Below are 24,948 nucleotides of genomic sequence, written 5' to 3'. Positions count from 1 at the left end.
GAGTATTTAAACATTTGAAAAGTGCAATTAACTCTTAGGGATTTGGTTTTAATGAAATATTCTACTAGAAATTTCAATACGTTCTTTAGCTTTATAAGAGACAAATGAAAATATGGTGCCCATATAAAAGTAATAAAGTAAATTATAAAGAAGCAGAAGATACAGAGAAACAAATGAACAAAGGGTACAATCTGAAACAAAACGAAATTATTATAAGAGAAAAACTATTATATTGTCTAATAAATTACACAGAAATGGGTTTATTATTTTATGACAAAAATGAAAAGTATGATGAATTAATAACCTCTTTCAATTTATTTAATCCTAAACTTTAGCCACATTATGTATAGGGTGATCAAAAACTTATAAAATTAAGGCAACTGATTAAATATGATAGTCCATGATGGTTTTGTAACTTAATTGATAATAAAGAAATTAAATATATAAAAACCCAGACAGTATTATGAAGGCTAGAAAAAAATTTCAACATAATAATTAGAAGTTCAAAAGCTGGAATTATAAAAAGTGCAAAAGTATAATTGATTAATTTTAGTATGATGAATGATATTGTTGATATTAAGAGACATTGTCTATATACAGAGAACTACAGATTACATAATGACTACCAATGTAAAAGGAAAGTTATAGGAAGAGCCTATGTACATTGTTCATGTCACCTCATGGCTCAGATGAAGGCAAATTTTAGGACGTGAACCCCATCAACCAAAGGCTGTACCAACACTTCTGAAAACCAACAAATGATTTTGAAATCAGAAAAATGTGATGACTGATAAGTACTAAAAATTATACCACGTGGCAAGAAGTTTCATAAGGTCCACATAGTTTAGTTTTTATAGAGAATAAAAAGTGATTTTTAATTTTTAAAATTTATATGTTGATTTATATATAATTGTGAGAGTTAACATATTTTTAAATTTTCACCCCTGAATGAAGGCAGGCGAGAAGGAAGTTTAGAAGGCTATTGTAATAGTGTTGGAAGTTATGAGGGGTGAAAAAGAAGGAACTGAAATAGAGAGGTAATAGTAATAGTGCTTGCTGACCAATTTGATATTAGAAGAAGAGGTGCTAGGGTGTTTCTAACTTCAATGAACAGGACAGTACCAGTTTTGAACATACTGAATTTGAAGAACTTGTATAAACATCCATATGAAAATTTATAAAAGAGTAATAAAAACAATAATAATTATGTTATCATAAGATAATATTTATAAATATTTATATTGGGGTACATAATGTTCCATATTCTTTCAGATACTTTATTTGATTTTCATACCACTCCAGTAAATATAGTAATACGATTATTACTAGGAGCTCCTTCTTTCTGAGCCTCTACTATTCCTCCACTCTGCAGTGTTATTTGAACCCCTCTGTATGTCAGCAGGATAAATCCCTGCCTTTGTGGAGCTGACGTTTTCATGGAGGAAAACAGACAATAATGAAATATATGCAAAGTAGAAGCTCAGGAACAGAGTTAGGGTTAAGTGGGTGGAATGTGATGGTGTAGTTTAAATACATGATGGTCAGGGAAGGAGATATTTGAACAGAATCCTGAAGGAAGGGAAGGAGTGACTCACATGCTTATCTTGGGAGGGGTCATTCTCGGCAGAGGGCACAGCAAGGGCAAAGATGGCAATGTGCTTTCTGATGGATCTGAAGATCAGCAAAAAGGCCAGTGTAGTTACCACAGAACTGAGTGAAGGGGTGAGTCATAGAAAATTCGAAATCGAGTCAAAGTAGTTGGCAGAGGACACACATACACAGACACACACACAGAGTCTTTTAAGGACATGGTAGAACATTTGGATTTTTCTCTATGTCTTACATATTAAAAGAACCACTCTAGGTCTGTATGGTGACAAGACTAGGTCAGCAAGAATGGGAGAAAGAGATCAAGTACTGAAGCTCTTGAGCTACTTGTAGCTGAGGCAAGAGATGATGATGGCTTGGATTAGGATGTACCAGTGGGGGTGGTACCAACAGGATAGATTTTAGATACATTTCCAAGGTAGAACCAATAGGATTTACTAAAAGTTAATTGTTAATTGTGGGTTGCATAAGAGGGGGAGAAAACTTATGAATGCAAGATATTTGGCCCTAGTGACTCACTGGGTGAATGGTGGGACCACTCAATGAGAAGGTAACGAGCAGGTTTGAAGGGGAAAATCTGGGGTTTGGGTTTGGACATGTGAAGTCTGAGATACTATGTGCTAGATGCCTTTAAATCCTTTTAACAATTGATCTAATATCTGCAAGGGAGGTATGACCGTTGTCCCTGTTTTATGGTTGCAAAAACTAAGGCTTTGAGATTTTCTTCAATTTAAGTTCTTTTAACCAATGGGTTGGGAGTAATCTTAGAGCTGTCAGGAGGCTGAGACAGTATAATATACTCAATGTATTTAATTCAAAAGTATTTCTTGAAGATCACTATGTACTTCTTTATCACTCTTACGTGCTGTGACCAGGAAGAAAGGAATTAAACATGTTAACCTTTTGCTACCTTCCAGGAATTTGCAGTGTTGAAAAAGAATGTAGATATAGTAGATGACACTGAAATTGTTGGGCCACAGCTCAAAGTAGGATAGCAGTAAAGATAACAATCCCTGGAGTAATTTAGTAGAAGGAGAAAAGTCAGTGAGGGACAGAACTGTGTGATTTGAGGTCCTTTCTGGAAGTTATGAAGGAGGATTTTAATGAGAAGGAGTTAGATGGTCTTCAGGCCAAGAACCTGCATGGGTATAGTCAGTATGTGCCTGGGGATACCACGGAGACCATTCAACCGAAGTAGTGAGAGAAAAAGATGGATGGGCAGAGAAAGGCCAAATTAGGCAGGGCTGTGAAAGCCAGGCAGAGCATCTTGGTTTTTATCCCATAGGTAACTGGGAGCCCATGATAGTTTCTAAGGCTAGAGCTGAAACATGGTCAACATTCACCATTTCTTAACTAACATTTTCCTAGAGGGTTGCCAAACTCTTATTGGCAACACTTATATTTTACTTACATTTAATATTTTTCATTTGCAATAAAAGTGATCACATATAACATCTAGGTAGATATTTTGACATGCTAATTCCTTTTGGTTCCAAACTCATTCAAATAATACATTTTTGTTCAAAAAGGAGAAATTATAATGTGAGGTTATGAAAAGTCCATTTCCCTCTTAACATTCTTCCTAGCAACTCAGTTGTTTTCATTGGCTTTTATTAAAACAACCTTTGTGTGAACTGGCAATTTGTTTTGTAAATATCAATGAAAGCATATTTCAGAAAATATAGTAATAAAAACCAACCCAATTTCAGAAATATGCTTGCTGCCAGACATCAGTCTTCAGCTCATATTATGAGTATTTCCAGTAAGTCTTAAATACACATTAACATGAGAAATAGCTCACTGTTTAAGATCAAAAAAGTTGAAAAATCCTTCACTGCCTCTCAAATACTGTTTAAGGATTCTGCCCAATAAAATGTATTTCCCTTTTTGATAGAATATATTTCTAATGGTTCAAGCAGTTCATTTAATTGAACATTTTCCCCCTGAAAAAACTGACTTAAACTCAGTTTATTATCATTTTAATATCTACATGTTTTATAACTTTGTTTAACAGGTTTGGGATATTAACATTTCAGCAATACCTATCTTGAACCCTTATCCACCTTATTAAAACTTTACAAGAATTAAAAACTTTGTCCAAGACTCGAAGGAACTCTATTACTATTTTTCAAACGTGCACATCTCAGCTATTGTCACTGAGCTACATTTAATAAGAGAAAAATATTATTCCTCAACTGAAGTACAGTAAAGAGAGACTACTAGCTAAATGTTCTGAAGAACTTTCACTTGAATGCCTCCTGGCTGGCAGATGAAACATCTGAGAAGTGAAACTGTATCATTGCATAGTTGTTTTCTAGGCACTGTCATAGTCATGCTATGTATCTGCTGTGATGCTTTTTTATGTAAATGTTTTCTGTCCCTTCCTTTTCTCTTAGAACACATCTCCACAGTCTACTAACTGTCCTGGTTTCCACAATATAGATTTCTTCATGTTTCAAAGTAAATCAGTGAATTAATTCCATTAATATGGTTTGAGTGTGATACCTTGTGCCCACAATCATGCTAGTCACTCACATTATACTTGTGCTCTATAAAACATGAATCCATAGCACATAATTCAAGGCATTCTGTAACTAAGTACTGAGTTATAAGATAAAGCCTAGAGCCAAAGTGAGGGAAGATAAAGAACTGCATGTCTAAGAGCCAGACCTTGATGTGCTTAGATTGTCAGTAGTGTGAAAAGGGGCAGGTTAGCCCAGATACCCTGGGAGTCTCCACCTCTAAGTAAGCATAGTAAAGAAGGGCATTACCATGTAGAGCAGCAATTTGTGTCTTTGTAATCAAGAAGTAAAATCTTAGTGATAAATGTAAAGCAAATGACAACAAGTGTCTAGTCCTTTACGTTGGGTATTAGGGACATAAAATCATAATTACAAAATGAAATCAGTGAATTAGAATAACGAAGCTGACTGGGTTAAGGGGTATGTGGATTGCATAAACTTTTTTGCTGTTTTTTTTTTTTTTTATTTTTTTGTGGTGAGTCACAGTAAGCAAATGGAATAGTTGCTATGCCTAAAGATGGTCTCATGAGTTATGGCTGCCTTTTTGCTGCACATAAAAATGAGACCTAAAACCAGGAACAAATGAAAAGAAATAACTATCCTCAGACAGTCTGAAAATATGAAAGGATTTAACAAAATTAACAAAATCCCCAAAACTCTGCCTGTGAGAAATCTAAATCAACCCAAACAAACTTTTGGGGAACCTGGAATTGTGAAGAACACATTTGAGAAAAAAGTCCATATCATCTTTTTTTCACCTTCTTTTTTATTATTATTAATTTTTATTAACATATAATGTATTAGTTGTTTCAGGGGTACAGGTCTGTGATTCATCAGTCTTACACAGTTCACAGCGCTCACCATAGCACATACTCTCCCCAATGCCCATCACCCAGCCACCCCATCCCTCCCACCCCCACCACTCCAGCAACCCTCAGTTTGTTCCCTGAGATTAAGAGCCTCTCACGGTTTGTAAAAGTCCATAATATCTTAAAGAAAAAAAAAAGAATTTGTATCTGACTTCTGAATATTTTCTATAGTGTTATCATGCTGTCACTTACCATAGAAAACATTGTGAGGTTCTTTTACCCTGTGTTGACACAAAAGCTCTGACCATAACACAAAATTCCGATTGAAACATATAGCTCAGTCATTTTGAAGCTATGTGACGTTACCCAGAGACAGGCCTTGTGTAATCTGTAAGCTCCTAGAGAGAATGGCTACATTGTTTGGATAATTGAGGAAAATTTTCCTAAATAGTCATGAGCAAAGCTTCTACTAATCTCCACTTTCTCAGCATCATCTGTCATATAATGGGCTCGGAAGAAATGGAAAGATCAGAATTGATTACAAATTCTCTTAGACCACAGTGATATCAACAAAACGGCAGACTAGGCAGTTACGTGCCCTCTGTACCCCCTGGAAACATTAGAAGAACAACTAGAGACTGACTAAAATAACTTTATAGGAGCTCTGAAGCCAGTCAAAAATCTAAAGCAACCAAGCGAATGCCCAATCGAGAAAAAGCCACATTCGATATGGTAGGAAATTTTGTGGTACTTGTACTCTCCCTTGTCCCACCCTTTCTCCATGAGAAGGGACAGCCTTTTCAACAAGTGGTGCTGGGAAAACTGGATATTCCATGCAAAAAAATTATTAAGTTGGACCCTTACCTCACACCACGTACAAAAATTAACTCAAAATGGACCACACATCTAAATTCAAGATTAAAACCATAACAATCTTAGAGGAAAAACTTCATGACACTGGATTTGGTAGTGATTTCTTGGATATGACACCGATTACACAGTCAACAAAAGAAAAATTAGATAAATTGAACATCGTCGAAATTAAAAACTTTGTGCATCAAAGGACACTGTCAACAGAGTGAAGAGGAAACCCGTGGAAAAGAAGAAAATATTTGCAAATCATACATCTCATAAAGGTTTAATATCCAGAATATATAAATTAGTTCTACAGTTCAACAGTAAAAAAACCAACAACTCCATTAAAAACATGGGCAAAAGGGAGCGCCTGGGTGGCCCAGTCAGGTAAGTGTCTGACTTTGGTTTAGGTCATGATCTTGGGGTCCTGGGATCGAGCCCCATATTGGGTTCCCTGCTTGTGGGGGAGTCTGCTTCTCCCTCTCCTTCTGCCCCTCCCCCACACTCGTGCATGCACGTGTGTACGCTCTCTCTCTCAAATAAATAAGTAAATAAATAAATAAAATCTTAAAAAAATATATGGGCAAAAGAATATATACAATTGGGGCGCCTGGGTGGCTCAGTCTGTTAAGTGTTTGCCTTCGGCTCAGGTCATGATCCCAGGGTCCTGGGATCGAGGTCCACATCGGGCTCCCTGCTCAGCGAAGAGCCTGCTTCTACCTCTCCCTGTGTCTACCACTCTGACTACTTGTGTTCTCTCTCTCTCTCTCAAACAAATAAATAAAATCTTTATTTTATTTTATTTTTTGAGATTTTATTTATTATTTGAGAGAGAGAGAGAGAGAGAGAGAGAAAGAGAGCATAAGCAGGATGGTGGGGAGCTGAGCCGGGAGCCCAATGTGGGGTTCGATACCAGGACCCTGGGATCATGACCTGAGCCGAAGGCAGACACTTAACTGACGGAGCCACCCAGGCGCCCCAATAAATAAAATCTTTAAAAAAATAAATAAAAAAATAAAAATGGTTGAAATGGTAAATTTCATGTTATTATATTTTATTCCCCCCTAAAATAGAAATAAAAATATCTTAGACCAGGATTTCTCCAGACAGCGCCTTCAGTCACCGGGTGCTTAGGTTAACACCTCTTCCTCTCGCTGTGGCCAATAGAAGCTGCCTTGACAGGTGCATGAAAAGATTTTAATTTATATTTAAAAGCATCTTTAACTCCCTAATGCTGCTGGAGATGATAAATATAATGTCTATGTCACGTATAAGCTCACACTAAGATGTATTTTTATTTTTTAATTTTATTTAATTTTAATTTTAAAAATTTATTTATTTGTCAGACAGAGAGAGAGAGAACACAAGCAGGGGGAGCAGCAGAGGGAGAGGGAGAAGGCTTCCAGCAGGGAGCCTGATGTGGGACTGATCCCAGGACCCTGGGATCATGACCTGAGCCGAAGGCAGAGGCTTAACCAACTGAGCCACCCAGGCGCCCCTAAGACGTATTTTTATATTCTTATTGTCATTGTGCCTAAATATTTTCTTTTTAACTAATTTGAGGTGTGATATTTCATGTATATTAATAAGATAAGTGTTTTGATACATAGATAGCAAAGTTAGAAAATAACTATTTGATTGATGGAATTAATTCAGGAGTAATATACACTAGAAGCAATCTAATCTACATCTCTCTTGCTCAATTTAAATGCCCCAGAAAGAGCCAAGATGTCCATCAACAGATGAATGGATAAAGAAGATGTGGTAGATATATACAATGGAATATTATGCAGCCATCAAAGGAATGAAAACTTGCCATTTGCAACGACATGGATGCAACTGGAGGGTATCATGCTGAGCGAAATAAGTCAGTCAGAGAAAGACATGTATCACATGACCTCACTGATATGAGGAATTCTTAATCTCAGGAAACAAACTGAGGGTTGCTGGAGTGATGGGGGGGTGGGAGGGATGGGGTGGCTGGGTGATGGACATTGGGGATGGTATGTGCTATGGTGAGCACTGTGAATTGTGTAAGACTGATGAATCACACATCTGTACGTCTGAAACAAATAATACATTATATGTTTAAAAAAAAGAAGAAGATAGCAGGAGGGGAAGAATGAAAGGGATGGAATCAGAGGGGGAGACGAACCTTGAGAGATTAGGGACTCTGAGAAACAAACTGAGGGTTCTAGACGGGACGGGGTTGGGGGATGGGTTAGCCTGGTGATGGGTATTAAAGAGGGCACGTTCTGCATGGAGCACTGGGTGTTATTCGCAAACAATGAATCATGGGACACTACATCAAAAACTAATGATGTAATGTATGGTGATTAACATAACATAATAATAAAAAAAGAAAAGAAAAGAAAAAAAATAAATGCCCCAGATTTATTTGAGGCATATATTGGCCTCCTTACCCAAAATAATCATCCTCCTTCATTCTACCTGCTCGAATTCTACCCATTCTTTAGGGCCTAGCTAAAGGCAAGTTATTATACAAAACATTTCCTGACAATCCCAGCACACACTTGTCTTCCTAACTTCTAGTCTCTATCTAGTCATTTACTGCTTTGTATTATTTGCCATCACTTTGTATTTTAGAACCAACTAAAATGTACTAAAAATTAGCAATGGGGGGGTCTGGGTGGCTCAGTCCGTTGAGTGTCCGATTCTTGGTTTCGGCCCAGGTCATGATCTCAGGGTCGTGAGATCGAGGCCCACCCCGGGCTCTGCACTCAGCATGGAGTCTGCTTGAGATTCTTTTCTCTCTCTCTCAATAAACAAACAAACAAATCAATAAATAAAATCTTTTAAGAAATTAGCAATTAGTCCAACTTGAAAGGACAGCCCAAAATACTGATACAAGGTGGATTCACTGAAACCAAATTGTAAACTTGTTGGTCTCTTTCGAGTCTAGTGCAGCTCCATGTGAACACACGAGTTCAAAATTACTACTGATGTGGATTCTTTAATCAGTTAATTCTAAAAACTGGCTTATGGAAGACTGAAAGACTTCCCGTTCTCTCACCCCCAGTACACACACACACACACACACACACACACACACACACAACTATACATACTGGCACACAATATTTCCCTGAGTACCAACTGTACAGAAAGCAACTTTGGGTGCCAAGGCAAAACTATTTTTTGAGTACCCACTAGGTGCAAAGCACTTTGCTAAACCCCGTGAATAAGGGATTCACTCCTCTCTAGTCATCTTTAACCCAAATTCAGAGTCTGTTACATTGGTGGGTAAGGCATGACTCTGGGCATTGGACTGCTGGGTTAATCCAGGAATTTTCCTCTTGGAGCAGACCAGAAATCAAACTGAGAAAAAAAAAATACGAGAGGAGGTGGAGGGTCATTGTCTTCCCCTACTATTAAAAAACACGAACTCAACAAACTGAAGAAGTTCAGCCTTTGTAGTTAAGACTACATATTACTGTGAGTTCAAATTCTTTCTTTTACTATATAAGATTTATTGAAATGATACTGTTTGAGCAGAACTGAGAAAGCTGAGTATTATTTCAGGTTTTCAAGCCATAAGGAAAAATAGTTCCTTTAGGTTTTCCATTCAGCTAGGAAAATTATAGCTTCATATTTGCCACACTAAAGCTAATGCAGTGTCAGCACCTCCATCAAATTCTGTTGTTCAGCAGTTTATAATTCAAGCAGAAAGTTTCACTTCAAGCCCAAACTTGGCCTACACAATCTCAAAGCAAATGGAGAAAAAATTATTTTGGCTAGGGCTGATTTATAAAAGCAAAAGAGAGGGTGCTTATACAGAGTATTTTGAAAAACATCTTTCAGAATTTGAGAATGTAACCAAGAATTACTGAGCTGACATCCTTCATTCTTAAAGTTATAGAAATAACCCCAAATTCCATGACGTCATGTCAGCATCAGCAGAATCTTAACTACTTTCATGAAATTCTTCATCAGGTAGAATTCCACATCAGACAGAATTACCGTTCTTAGAGAAAAAACAAGTACAGTAGAACATAAGGACAAATAAGACTTTGGATATGTTTTTCCTTTAAGTGCTGATTCTCTAGTGCACTGTCCACACACACAGAAAAGGAAAACAAATTTTTTTCCCAGTTTTTAACATACATTGGAATGGCAGGCTGGAATTCTCAGAATCAACCTTTCTCCATCCATATGTTATCTTGGAACTAGATAGAAACAACTAAATGTAGAAGTGGGTTCCCAGCAACAGGTGACCAGAGCTATTGGGCTCCCCAGTGAACTAAATGTTGGTGTGTGTGAGTGGGATGGGGAGCTAGTCCGGTGGGGATGCTGTGCAATTTGAAGTCACCTGGCAGGTGGGTTATAGATCGCCTGGTGCCTTTTTGCTACCCTATGGATGCATCTAGCAGCCAATCTGTCAGTACTCTGATCTCTTACAGTACCTTCAAAATATATCAAAAGTTTGATATCGTGGTATCAGGGCATTGCATAAGAATTTCATCTTTTCCTATAGGCAGAAGGCTCACTTGTATTAAATATGTTGATAGCTACTCCACGTCTCTTTTCCTACAGCATTCAGTGAAGCCCTACTAAACGTCAGGCTAAGGATGAATCAACAGGATTTCTGTCCTTCAGGAGATGTCAGGAGGAAGCGAACAGTTCATAAAGACAACTTCAGTATAATTTTGGAGTGCCATCTGGGTGACTTCACTGAAAAGGATCCTGAGGTGTCAGAGCTACACCTCTGTTCCCCATCACTCAGCTTTCTCCACCCTTTGAAATCGCACTGATTCACCCGGTGTCCCCTTCCTTCTTCCTTTAACACCCATTCTCCGCGGATGGGACCCTGGGTCGTTTAGTGGGAGGAACGACCGGGCTTGGGAGAACGGAATCAAGAACTGTTTTCGGAAGGGGCGATGGCGGGGTCTGGAAGGGAGGGCGAGCCTGGCGGCGGCGTCTGTAACTCTAGCGGGGCTTTGGCACTGCCAGGGTCAGGGAGGACTTACAGGGCTCCGGGCTCACCTGATTGAAGTGTGCACCGATGAGCGAGGGTTCCCATATCTTTGAACTGTTGCTCGCAGTCCCGCCTTTCTCTTTCTTGGGTGCCATGCAAAGGACGGGAGGAGCATTGGCGTCTAGACTGGGCTCAGGCCCGGACTAAGCGTCCCCGCTGCCTTAGTAACCGAAGCCCCGCCCAGTTCCTGAACGACTTCGGTTCCCCTCCCCCAAACCTGCTCTGAAGCCACAGGCCAACGGCTTCCGTCGCCATAGCAACCGAGCTTCCCAGCCCGCGGCAACCCCGAGGCGGGACTCCCAGACCCCCTGATTACATTTTAGGATTTTCCAGCGGTACAACTGTGCAAATGGGAGAGGTCAGGCCGAGGCCGGCTTCGCTTCGCCCCTCTGCTGCTACTTGGAGCCTCTCCCGCCCGAGGCATTGTCTAGAAACTTAAAATCCCTGGAATTCCGTCCATGACTTCGACACCAAAAGTTTTTCGACCCTGGGCAACCTCGAATGGAGAACTGATTCCCTCAGGAGACATCCCATGTCACTTTCTCACCCATTCTAATCTGCCCCAACTGCTTCCTTATGTACAAGTTTATCTCCCTGAACGTCTTCCTTGGCTTCGGTCTTGGGTTCTCCTCCCAGGGACTTCCTAAACAAGTGGGATCGCTTCTCCAGGAGATCCTTTGTATAACTGTAGTTGTGATTAAGATCTTTCTAGGTCTTTTTCTCTGCCTAATCAGCGCCAGTTCTCTCAAACCGTCCTCCACTGATAAGTAGTCTTTCTTCCCCTCCCCTCCAACACTCACCACTACCTAAAAGATGGTGGTCAGAGTCCCTCAAATAATAATGACAGTAATAATAGTAATGGTAATAACAACAGCTCCTGTTTCATGATCACGGCTATATCCTGCACATAGTTCTATCATTTAATTCTTACAACCACCTTCTTGCAAGTCCCACGGTGTGTGAGTGACGGCACTAGGGTTAGAATCCAGGATTGTCAGGGTTCCCAAATCCAGTGCGCTCAATTAACCTCTACAACAACTGTTTTAGGACTGCCAAATTGAGAGATGCCCGCCTTTGGGGGACTAGACTTACTTTATTTATTTTTTATAAATAAATAAGACTGATTTAAGGACAGACAGGGGCAGAACTCAACCAAAGGTGTTTTGCTTTTAGTACCTATAAAATGCAATGTTTAACTATTCGCCTGAACCCTGCGCTTGCCGGGAGGTGAGATGCTTCAACAATCCTAATGGACCAGGGATGGCTAAGGAGACGCATGTGACCTGCGGCTTAATTTCATTCAGCACAACCTGCCAGCTGACCTTCTACGGGGTAAGGTGTTGTAATGCTTTTTATTGCTTTCTTTGAGGAATACATTTATGTGTGAGGGCCATGGTGATATCCAGCCACTACTATCTTACTTCATGGGGGGGGGGGGGGTTAAAGATGCCACAGCTTCTCAAGTCCTATTCATAATTTGGACCAACAAAGGGAAATTTCCCCTCCCACCCCAGTTCTTTAATACAGATTATTAAAGAGAAAGCAAAATTTCTAGAAACAGTCTTTTCATAGGAAATTTACAAAAAAAATCGACTTTTCCTTTCTTGCTGCAATATGTGTATTTATCTTCTGGGAGGGACTAGATCCATGTAGCCTAGTCACAAGTCCTATCTCGAAGCCCTCTCTTGTCATGAGAATAAAATGTCTGATGCCTAGTGAGCCCAGAGGAATCATGCCAGAAAGAGATTTTCCCGAGGGTCTCCACTGCAACCACATAGGCTGCCACTGATCCATTATCATAGAAATTTCTCCAAAATTGTGTTCGTCATTAAAATTTTCTTTTCTTTTTTTAATTTAATTTAATTTTGTTATGTTATGTTAGTCACCATAAAATACATCATTAGTTTTTGATGTAGTGATCCATGATTCATTGCTTTCATATTAGATGAAAACTGTCTTTGGGTTGCAGTTTCGATATAAAGATGAATCGCTGACAGACAAAAAATGTAAGTAATCATTGATTACACATCATTCTTCATTTTGACCATAACTCTTCCCATGGGTTTAAACCGTCTGGGAAAAAGGTCTTGCATTTTCATTAGAGAAGTGGTAAAAAGTTTGTTGGCCTTCCAGTTAGATTTTATAAAAAATTTAACTAGATGTTTATGTGTGTCATACTATGTTACTAATTTTCTTTCTTCTTGAATGTGAATGCATATTTCAATATAAAACATTATGGACAATCGGTTCAGCCAAATTGCTAGCAGATAATTAATAAAGTAGATTGCAAATAAGAAAGAGAAATGAAGGAAAAAAATGGAACGAGGAGAAAAAAGGAAAATTAAGTGTTCTTTAAAATTGCAGAGAAAGTGTCACTAGCTTTGTCTTATAAGTGCCAGCTGTCTAACCCCAATTTTTGCAGCAACAAAATTTTGGTGACATATACTGTGGTAAAAACTGACTAGCTCTTCATCAAACATTTCATTCTCTTTCCCCCTACTGTGAGAGTCAGACAACATTTTTCAGCCTTCCTTATTCTTCGATGGGGACATGTGACTGAGTTCTAGCCAGGGGACACAAGTAGAATGATATAGCGGCACATCGAAGCCTGGCCCTTAAAAATATCTCCTGAGCATGATTCATGCTCTGCCTGATATTGGGGTGACACTGAAAGCCTTGCATTTCTGAATGATCGCTGTGGCACAGAGGTTCCAAAGTCTCCCTTACCCCTGAGCTCCACCCTGTTTTCTCCAGCAAAGGCATTGCTTGGGACCACTAAGTGCATGAGAAATAGACTTTTATTTTCTTATGCTGCTGAAATATTGGCGTTTGCTATAGCAGCTAGAGTTACCCTAACTACTCTAATGTTTTTGGTAGTTTTCATCTGAGAGTCAGCTTTTAATAAATCTAACAGTAGCCAGCCTTCTCACAATGGCCTGAGAAAATGAGCTCGTGACTTTCAAGTAGGCGGGATGCAGTGCTGGCCACTGTGGGAGGCTAAAAAATCCAATCCTTGCCCTTCCAGCTACTGCAGCTGGTGGTTCCTGCTCTCTTGCCCCCTTTACCTTGCCCTCCACCTGCTTCTACAGTACATTCTTTCACTTCTTTATCAAGTTAATAAATTCCTTACTTTAAAGAAGGGGTTTGCATATTAGAGTAATATAATGAATGAGTCTGCTTATGTCACGTACACCAATGGAGATTTTTGCTCATTTTTCAGAAAACGAACTGAGGCCCTTCACTAAGACATCTGTGAATATAAATTATGATCTAGCAAATGATTTAGAGGAATTGAACATTTTAAATGTCAAAAATAAAGATTTCAGGATGGAAGAATGTACTTCCAATATAATCTTTTATAGTTTCCTTTGTAGAAATCCTAACAGAATAGAAGATTTTTTATGTAGATTTTTTTTCAAAACCTATTTAGAGAATTTGAAATGAAAGTTTTATGCTTCTTTCCTACTTTTGGCCTATTTCATTATTCTAGGGAAAGTGGCACTGTGGATAATTTATGATACAAAAGGGGAAGACATTATATAGTAACCAAATTTATGGGAGGTTTCATGATAGAATTGGTCTGTTTAATTTCAGAAAATAGGTGTGAATGACAATGTTCATAGTTTTAAGAAGTGAAAGCCATTCAGCTGAAAAGGGACACTGCCAAGAAGAGAAAAAAAAAGCATTGCCATCTGTCACACATTTATGCTTTTTTGGTATAATAAATTGTTTCCCCAACTAAATATAAGTTGAAACTTTATAAGCATATACTTTACTACATAAATTTTCCCATATGTCAGTGGCTAAAACAAAACTAGACTATTTGGAGGATTTTCTTTCACATTGGCAGGGTTACCCCTGGCTTGTTTCAAATAATTTTTGCATTTAATATTGTTTCGTTCACCAAGGACTGTCTACTTTTAGGGATGCACTGTTTCTTAAGGGTACTATGATTATGGAGTAAGTTGTTTTTAAAAGTTTTATACTTCAATCTTACAGTGTTCAGTGAACTCTTATTTAGGCATGAAGTCTAAGCATTATTTCTCATACCTGAAAGGATCGAGCCAGCTCTTGATGCATCCAGTGTCCTTACTAGGTAACATTAGGAGCTATGGACCAATTCACTTCTAGGCCAACATTTCAGGCATTCAAAGAATATTTAGCTAGAACAATCTGCTTGCCTTTGGCTAAGAAGGTCTCACAGATGTGCACTGATTTTTCAGACTGGCATCCTACATCTAAGAACACTGCTCACAATATGTTTGTGTTGTTTACCATCATAATCTTTGTGCTTCCAACCTTCAAAATACAATGTCATAACGCACTATCCTTGAGTTTTTATTGTGTGTGATGCAGAGGGCTTGATCTCTTTCAGCTACAAGTTTCAAAACTTATGGAGAATATTGCACCTGCACTCTATGGTCAGCATTAGCTTCCTATTCAGTTTTGAGTGCAATTTAAAGTGTTGACTTTAATCTTTAAAGCCCATTGTTTAGAAGTCAGATACTCCAGATATCACATCTCTCTCTATGCATCATCATGGCAATTAGAATCAGCTGCAGTGCCTGCAGGTCAGAATCCCCAGTGAATTATGGGGAGCTTGGGAGTAGATCATTTTCTAAGGAAGAACTTCCCTAAGAACCCTCTTGAATGATAAAAACAATATTTGAAGTTTACAGTTTTGGCCTTGAATGTCTTGTCACATATCTATAGGTCTCTGGAACTGTAATTAAGTGATGCTGATTTAATTTTTATTTTATTTTATGTTATTTGTGGCCAAGAGTTTAGAATACCAAATCTATTTTTTAATGAATCAGAAAAATAACAGTTGTGTATATTAAAAATAGAAAAACTAAAGTTCATCTGTTTCATATTTGTTAGTGTGGGAGTTTTCACTCCAGTATGCTCTCACTCAAGTTTTTCTTTGAATCTAATTTTAAATGTCTTCAGTGAAGGGATTTGCTGTAAATCCTTTGTGGACTGTTTCAAAATCCATAACTCCTGGTAAGTCATTTCTCTAAATGCTTAGCTAAATGTTTGATTTCTTAATGTTTTATCAGATGTCTGTCACTTATAAATTTGTGCTATGTTAAATAACAACTTTCTTTTTACTGTGTACAAGGTTCAAAACCTATGGTTGAGGTGAGCCTACATTAAATCATATGCCAGACCACGGAACAATCTTTTGGGAAGAGAAGATATCATATGTCTATATGTGTCCATATGTATATCTGTATCTCTATATTCTATTGCTCATGTTTCTCTGGAGAACATTTACTAAATACACTGGTCTTTAAGACAGTATTTTATTTATTTTAGAGAGAGAGAGAGAGAGAGAAAGAGAGAGAGCATGCATGAGTGGGGGTGGGGGCAGAGGGAGAGGAAGAAAGAGAATCTCAAGCAGACTCCCTGCTGAGTGTGGAGCCTGACTTGGGGCTCCATCTCATGACACATGAGATCATGACCTGAGCTGAAATCAAGAGTCAGGGCTTAAGTGACTGAGCCAACCAGGCGTCCCAAGAGTGCATTTTTTTTTACATGTCTTGTAGTTTAATATGTGGTGAATTCTTTGAAAAATCACATTTATTACAACACAGAGTTTTTATTATATGTATCTTATTTGATATCTTTTTTTTCGGATACTGATAAGCATTGGCTTCTATGTGAAGTATAAAGAAATATTCACAAAACTGGCATCTTTTATGTTTTTAAGAAATTTAAGAGGAGATTTCATTGAACTGTAGGGTCTTTCTGGTAACAATATAATAGTATGGAAACCTTCTTATTGAAATCTGCTTTCTGTTTTGTGAAGATGTTGGCCTGTAAAAGGAGGAGGGATTTGCTAATATTAAAGAAAAGTTCCTACATTCCATGTCTGTCTCTTTCTGAATACACGTTCTCAGAAAACATCCAATGAAGGCTCTGCCTCATGGCTGATATAAATGGAAATAAGGAAAGAATATGAGGGAAAAGAAAAGATTTCTTCCCAGCATTAGGAAGAAAAGGAAGATTATAAGAAAAGACTCATTCAAACATAAAATAATTTCAGCCAAGGCACAAGTCAATCAGAACAAATACTGCTTCTGAAGGTCATATTAGATAATAGCTGCTTTCTCTGCCTCACACTATTTCTGAATGAATCTATTCAGGTCTTCCACCATTTCCTTTATGGGAGCCAACCCTTTCTAGGTTTGCCTACCAAAATAATGGCTTCATTGACTCTTTCTTAGATTTCAACTCTCTACTATATATTAAACAAAACAAAACCTCATTCTTTGTTATGCTTTGATTGTTGTACTTCACTTTTTCTCTTATGCATAGCAGTGCCTTCTTTATGTTCTTAAAGGTTCCCCCCCCCCCTTCTGCTGGCTATAATCTCTAGGCTTCTAATTTTGTTCACAATCAAGTTATACAATTTGACGATCATCCACATTTTAAAACTTTTATGATTATTTTTGTGTCATGGTATGCACTCTACCTGAGCCAGCTGTCTTAATCCTTTAGAGTGTGGCCATTTTCCCTACTATACTTTTCTGGGTAATAACCATTGCCAATTTATCCCACTAAGTAAATTCCTCATTTTATTGAAATTGTTTTTATAAAGCTTAAGTTACTCACATTTATACCCATCATCTCTCTCCCTCTTAATCTATTTGTTACCATAGTTTCCAAAATGCCTCAATATTAGCTTTTTAACTTGCCATATACTCCACCCTCAACACAACAGGATCTATTAAAAAGCAGAGAATCAAATCATGATGCTAAGAGACACTTCTTGAGATCATCTTCTACTAAGAAGGAAAAAATTATTTCTCCTAGGCTCTGTTCCCTGCTCCAGCACTTGCTGGCTGTGTGACAGCCTTGGACAAATTATTTAACCCCTCTTTGTTTCAGTTCCTTTATGAAATGGGATAATCATGTTTGCATTATAGGGTTGTTGTGAAGATTAAAGTACTTAGTAGATATAACTGCTTAAAAGAGTTGGTGTGTACTATGCCCTCAGTAAATGTTACCTAATATTTTTTGAATAAAGTTTTTACCTTAGAGTAGTTTTAGATTTACAGAAAAGTTGCAAAATTAGTGCCTGGAATCCCAATTTACTCCATCCAGTTTCTCCTATTGTTAACATCTTAAATTAGTATGTTACAACTAATGAACCAATATCTATGTGCTATTGTTAACTAATAGTTTTTACCTAATGTCCCTTTTCTGTTCCAAGATTCCATCCAGGATATTACATTTCATTTAGATCTTCTGTCACCTTAGGTTCCTCTAAACTGTTATAATTTCTCAAACTCTCCTTGTTTTTCAGGACTTTGATAGTTTGAAATAATAAGATATTTTATAGAAAGTCTCTCAGTTTTGGTCTGTCTGATGTTTTCCTTATGCTTAGACTGGGGTTATAGGATTGGGGAGAAAGAATGAAGACATAAAGTGCCATGAATATGATATCACATGATACCAAGGGTACATGCTATCAACATGACTTATTGAGGGTGTTAACCTTGAACACCTGGCTAAGGTAGTGGTTGGTAGTGTTCTCCACTATAAAGTAGTGCCCTCCACCACCAATTTTTGATGCTATATTGTTTGAAAGGAAGACACTATGTGCAGCCCACACTTCAGATATGGGGAGTTGTGCTCCGCCTCCCTGAGGGAGGCAGTGTCTACTTAAGTATGTGGAATTCTTCTGTATCAGAAATATTTTACTCCCTCCCACTTATTTATTCAATCATTTATTTCTATCAGTAAGGATTCATGAATATTTAATTTATTCTTCAGGCTATAATCCAATACTACTTTATTTATTTGGTGCTTAGCTTAATTGTTCTAGCTTTGACCGTAGGGAATTCTTTCACTCGACTCCTGGGTCTTCTTGATGTATTCTTCCCTCTGTTTTTTCTATCTCTTTCTCTTTTTTAACCCCTTCTTTATATTCCAGCACTACCAGATGTCCCAGGCTCATATTGCATATTCCCTGCCCCAGCCCTAGAATCAGCCATTTCTCCAAAGAGCCCTGGTTCTTTTCATTGGAGAGTGGAATTAAAGATCTGGGTGTTGGGAATGTTTGTAGCTACCAGAGTGTTGTTTGTTTCTAGGTGCTTTCACTAGGCAGAATTAAGAAATAACCCATGAATATACACATATACACACAATTCTCTCTATATGCCCATTTATGTAGCATAAATTCATACTGATGTTTATCACTCTAATCCAATACCACATGGTTCCTTCTACCCTGCTCATATTTTATCAGCTATGCATTCATTCACTCATTCATTCATGTTGAGTGTCTTTTATATGCCAGGACCTATGCTCAGAACATGGTGGATGGTCTCCCTACTCTCATGAGGCTTAGAATTCAGTTAACAACTTAAATTTTTACTTTAGTGTTTTGGTACTACCAAGGATTGACAGCACTCACACTCACAATAGTCTCTTTTCATATCTGTTTTTTCCCACCATACTCCATTCCCCCACTTTCAAAACTGTACTGTCTCTATTGACCATCCATTTCCTTCTCTACCTTCGTTTCTCTTCCTTCAACTCCTTGTCCTCTGGGTTTTTTTTATTCTCCTTAAAACACTCCAGCACAAAAGTGACTGGGACACTTGATAAGCATATTAGTACTTCCTGCTTGTGTGGCACATTCTTAACTTCTTTCACATCGCATTTTGACTACAGAGTTACTTAATGATCAGGTTATTACTACGTCTCCAGAGGCAAGGGAAACAAAAGCAAAAATGAACTATTGGGACTTCATCAGGATAAAGAACTTTTGCTCAGTGAAGGAAACAATGAACAAAACTAAAAAGCAACCTATGGAATGGGAGAAGATATTTACAAATGACATATTAGATAAAGGGCTAGTATCCAAAATCTATAACTTATCAAACACCCAAAAAATAAAAAAATGCAGTCAAGAAATGGGCAGAAGACATGAACAGACATTTAGACATACAAATAGCCAACAGACTCATGAAAAAATGCTCAACATCACTTGGCATCAGGGAAATACAAATCAAAACCACAATGAGACACCACCTTACACCAGTCAGAACGGCTAATATTAACAACTCAGGAAACAACAAATGTTGGTGAGGATGCGGAGAAAGGAGAACCCTCTTACACTTTTGGTGGGAATGCAAACTGGTGCAGCCATTCTGGAAAACAGTATGGAGGTGCCTCAGAAAGTTAAAAATAGAACTACCCTATGACCCAGTAATTGCACTACTAGGTATTTACCTAAAGGATACAAAAATACTGATTCGAAAGGGCACATGCACCCCAATGTTTATAGCAGCAATGTCCATGATAGCCAAAATATGGAAAGCCCAGATGTCCATTGACTGATGAATGGATAAAGAAGATGTGATACACACACACACATACACACACACACACACACACACACACACACACACACACACACTGGAATATTAGTCAGCCATAAAAAGAATGAAATCTTGCCATTTACAATGACGTGGATAGGACTAGAAGGTATTATGATAAGTGAAATAAGTCAGTCAGAGAAAGACAAATACCATATGATTTCACTCATATGTGGAATTTAAGAAACAAAACAAATGAACATAGGGGAAGGGAAGGAAAAATAAAATAAGAGGAAGACTGAGAGGGAGACAAACCATAAGAGACTCTTAACTATAGGAAACAAACTGAGGGTTGCTGCAGGGGAACGTGGGTGGGGGGATGGTGTAACTGGGTGATGGGCATTAAGGAGGGCACTTGATGGAATGAGCATTGGGTGTTATATGCAACTGACGAATCACTTAATTCTAGCCCTGAAACTAGTAATACACTATATGTTAACTAAATTGTATTTAAATAAAAAATTTAAATATAAATAAATAAAAAATAAAAACCCATTTTACTATTTAAAAAAAGAATGATCGGGTTATTACTAAGGTGTTTGTCCTTAGTGGCATCTTATGATTGCTACACACATGTATGAATTTGTATGGGATGCATCATAGAGGAGGTCCCACCTGGTCTATTCATTCACCTGACTCCTGCTATCAGGAATTGAAGGCCATGAGTCATTCTCCCATGCATATAGGGAATAATCTCTACTCTATGGTCTCCAATTTTAGTGCTTTTGTTTGCTGCTTGCTGAAAAGAAAATTTCTTGGCATTTTCATATATCGTTACAATTAGTAAATATTTAAGTCTTGTAAGTTAAATTCAACTCAATCCTTCTCATTGTCCGATGGGGAATTAAAATTATCTCTGTTCACAAAGGAAATTCACTTGTAATTCTCTTTTTCATACTGTCCTAGTTTTGTTTTGATAACAAAATTATATTAGTCTATCAAATGGATTGGGAAGTATATCTTCTTTTTCTGTTTGCTGATAGAGTTCAAATAAGATTAGAATTATCAGTTCCTAGAGTTTTTGGAAAAGATTTATTATAGGTATAAAACTGTATGGGCCTGGTAAGGTTTTTCTGTTTTTGTTTGTTCGTTTTAAAGATTTTTATTTATTTATTTGAGACAGAGAGAAGCAGAGAGAACGAGAGAGAATGAGCATGAGGCAGGGGTGCGGGAAGGGCAGAGGGAGAGGGAGAAGCAGACTCCCTGCTGAGCAGAGAACCTGACGTGGGCCTCCATCCCAGGACTCTGGGATCATGACCTGAGCTGAAGGCAGATGCTTAACCAACTGAGCCAGCCAAGCGTGCCATTTGTTTGTTTTTTGAAAAAAATATTTAACGTCTGATTTGGTGTTAATCAAATTTGATGTTCCTTAATGGCTTTAACATGATTTAGGTTTCCTCGTTATTCTTTTTTTTTTATTGTTATGTTAATCACCATATATTACATCATTAGTTTTTGGTGCAGTGTTCCATGATTCATTGTTTGTTCATAACACCCAGTGTTCCATGCAGAACGTGCCCTCCTCAATACCCATCACCAGGCTAACCCATCCCCCCACCCCCTCCCCTCTAGAACCCTCAGTTTGTTTTTCAGAGTCCATCATCTCTCATGATTCGTCTCCCCCTCTGACATACTCCCCTTTTCTTCCTCTCCTGTTATCTTCTTCTTTTTCTTTTTTCTTAAAATATGTTGCGTTATTTGTTTCAGAAGTACAGATCTGTGATTCAACAGTCTTGCACAATTCACAGCGCTCACCGTAGCACATACCCTCCCCAATGTCCATCACCCAGCCACCCCATCCCTCCCACCCCCAACCACTCCAGTAACACTCAGTTTGTTTCCTGAGATTAAGAATTCCTCATATCAGTGAGGTCATATGATACATGTCTTTCTCTGATTGACTTATTTCACTAAGCATAAGACCCTCCAGTTCCATCCACGTCGTTGCAAATGGCAAGATCTCATTCCTTTTGATGGCTGCATAATATTCCATTGTGTATATATACCATTTCTTCTTTATCCATTCATCTGTCGATGGGCATCTTGGCTCTTTCCGCAGTTTGGCTATTGTGGACATTGCTGCTATAAACATTGGGGTACACGTACCCCTTCGGGTCCCTACATTTGTATCTTTGTGGTAAATATCCAGTAGTGCAATTGCTGGATCGAACGGTAGCTCTAATTTCAACTGTTTGAGGAACCTCCATACTGTTTTCCAGAGTGGTTGCACCAGCTTGCATTCCCACCAACAGTGTAGGAGGGTTCCCCTTTCTCCACATCCCCGCCAACATCTGTCGTTCCCTGACTTGTTAATTTTAGCCATTCTGACGGGTGTGAGGTGGCATCTCATTGAGGTTTTGATTTGGATTTCCCTGATGCCGAGCGATGTTGAGCACTTTTTCATGTGCCTGTTGGCCATTTGGATGTCTTCTTTGGAGAAATGTCTGTTCATGTCTTCTGCCCATTTCTTGATTGGATTATTTGTTCTTTGGGTGTTGAGTTTGATAAGTTCTTTATAGATTTTGGATACTAGCCCTTTATCTAATATGTCGTTTGCAAATATTTTCTCCCATTCTGTCGGTTGTCTTTTGGTTTTGTGGACTGTTTCTTTTGCTGTGCAGAAGCTTTTTATCTTGATGAAATCCCAATAGTTCATTTTTGCCCTGGCTTCCCGTGCCTTTGGCGATGTTTCTAGGAAGAAGTTGCTGCGGCTAAGGTCGAAAAGGTTGCTACCTGTGTTCTCCTTTAGGATTTGGTTGGACTCCTGTCTCACATTTAGGTCTTTCACCCATTTGGAGTCTATTTTTGTGTGTGGTGTAAGGAAATGGTCCAGTTTCATTCTTCTGCATGTGGCTGTCCAATTTTCCCAACACCATTTGTTGAAGAGACTGTCTTTTTGCCATTGGACATTCTTTCCTGCTTTGTCAAAGATGAGTTGACCATAGAGTTGAGGGTCCATTTCTGGGCTCTCGATTCTGTTCCATTGATCTATCTGTCTGTTTTTGTGCCAGTACCATACTCTCTTGATGATGACAGCTTTGTAATAGAGCTGGAAGTCCGGAATTGTGATGCCGCCAGCTTTGCTTTTCTTTTTCAGAATTCCTCTGGCTATTCTGGGTCTCTTCTGGTTCCATACAAATTTTAGGATTATTTGTTCCATTTCTTTGAAAAAAGTGCATGGTATTTTGATGGGGATTGCATTGAATGTGTAGATTGCTCTAGGTAGCATTGACATCTTCACAATGTTGATTCTCCCAATCCATGAGCATGGAACGTTTTTCCATTTCTTTGTGTCTTCTTCAATTTCTTTCATGAGTATTTTATAGTTTTCTGAGTACAGATCCTTTGCCTCTTTGGTTAGATTTATTCCTAGGTATCTAATGGTTTTCGGTGCAATTGTAAATGGGATCGACTCCTTGATTTGTCTCTCTTCTGTCTTGTTGTTGGTGTATAGGAATGCCACTGATTTCTGTGCATTGATTTTATATCCTGCTACTTTACTGAATTCCTGTATGAGTTCTAGCAGTTTTGGGGTGGAGTCTTTGGGGTTTTCCACATACAGTATCATATCATCTGCAAAGAGTGAGAGTTTGACTTCCTCTTTGCCGATTTGGATGCCTTTGATTTCTTTTTGTTGTCTGATTGCTGTGGCTAGGACTTCTAATACTACGTTGAATAGCAGTGGTGAGAGTGGACATCCCTGCCGCGTTCCTGATCTTAGGGGAAAAGCTCTCAGCCTTTCCCCATTGAGAATGATATTCATTGTAGGTTTTTCATAGATGGCTTTTATGATATCGAGGTATGTACCCTCTATCCCTATACTCTGAAGAGTTTTGATCAAGAAAGGATGTTGTACTTTGTCAAATGCTTTTTCTGCATCTATTGAGAGGATCATATGATTCTTGCTCTTTCTTTTGTTAATGTATTGTATCACGTTGATTGATTTGCGGATGTTGAACCAGCCTTGCAGCCCAGGAATAAATCCCACTTGGTCATGGTGAATAATCCTTTTAATATACTGTTGGATCCTATTGGCTAGTATTTTGGTGAGAATTTTTGCATCCATGTTCATCAAGGATATTGGTCTGTAATTCTCCTTTTTGATGGGGTCTTTGTCTGTTTTTGGGATCAAGGTAATGCTGGCCTCATAAAATGAGTTTGGAAGTTTCCCTTCCATTTCTATTTTTTGGAACAGTTTCAGGAGAATAGGTATTAATTCTTCTTGAAATGTCTGATGGAATTCCCCTGGGAAGCCATCTGGCCCTGGGCTTTTGTTTCTTGGGAGATTTTTGATGACTGCTTCAATTTCCTTAGTGGTTATAGGTCTGTTCAGGTTTTCTATTTCTTCCTGGTTCAATTTTGGTAGTTGATACATCTCTAGGAATGCACCCATTTCTTCCAGGTTATCTAATTTGCTGGCATAGAGTTGCTCATAATATGTTCTTATAATTGTTTGTATTTCTTTGGTGTTGGTTGTGATCTCTCCTCTTTCATTCATGATTTTGTGGATTTGGGTCATTTCTCTTTTCTTTTTGATAAGTCTGGCCAGGGGTTTATCAATCTTGTTAATTCTTTCAAAGAACCAGTTCCTAGTTTCGTTGATCTGTTCTACTGTTCTTTTGGTTTCTAGTTCATTGATTTCTGCTCTGATCTTTATGATTTCTCTTCTCCTGCTGGGTTTAGGCTTTATTTGCTGTTCTTTCTCCAGCTCCTTTAGGTGTAGGGTTAGGTTGTGTATTTGAGACCTTTCTTGTTTCTTGAGAAGA

General features: G+C 38.3%; 1 protein-coding gene across 1 annotated transcript in view; it reads right to left on the bottom strand.

The window, feature by feature from the left end:
- SPAG17 (sperm associated antigen 17) overlaps positions 1 to 10,905 on the bottom strand; it is a 218,652-nt gene extending 207,747 nt beyond the window's left edge. Inside the window, exons 1-2 of the mRNA XM_088022251.1 lie at positions 10,799 to 10,905; positions 1,596 to 1,671 (exon numbers count right to left, since the gene is read on the bottom strand). Of these exons, the coding sequence (XP_087878377.1) occupies positions 1,596 to 1,671; positions 10,799 to 10,905 (183 nt within the window). The remainder of the gene's footprint in view (positions 1 to 1,595; positions 1,672 to 10,798) is intronic.
- Between the last annotated feature and the right edge of the window lie 14,043 nt (positions 10,906 to 24,948).

Source organism: Eumetopias jubatus, unplaced genomic scaffold, assembly GCF_037043125.1.
Source record: "Eumetopias jubatus isolate StellerSeaLion01/CBP00866 unplaced genomic scaffold, mEumJub1_p1.0 scaffold_4, whole genome shotgun sequence".
Taxonomy (NCBI): Eukaryota; Metazoa; Chordata; class Mammalia; order Carnivora; family Otariidae; genus Eumetopias; species Eumetopias jubatus.
This window is presented reverse-complemented; position numbering and strand designations above follow the sequence as displayed.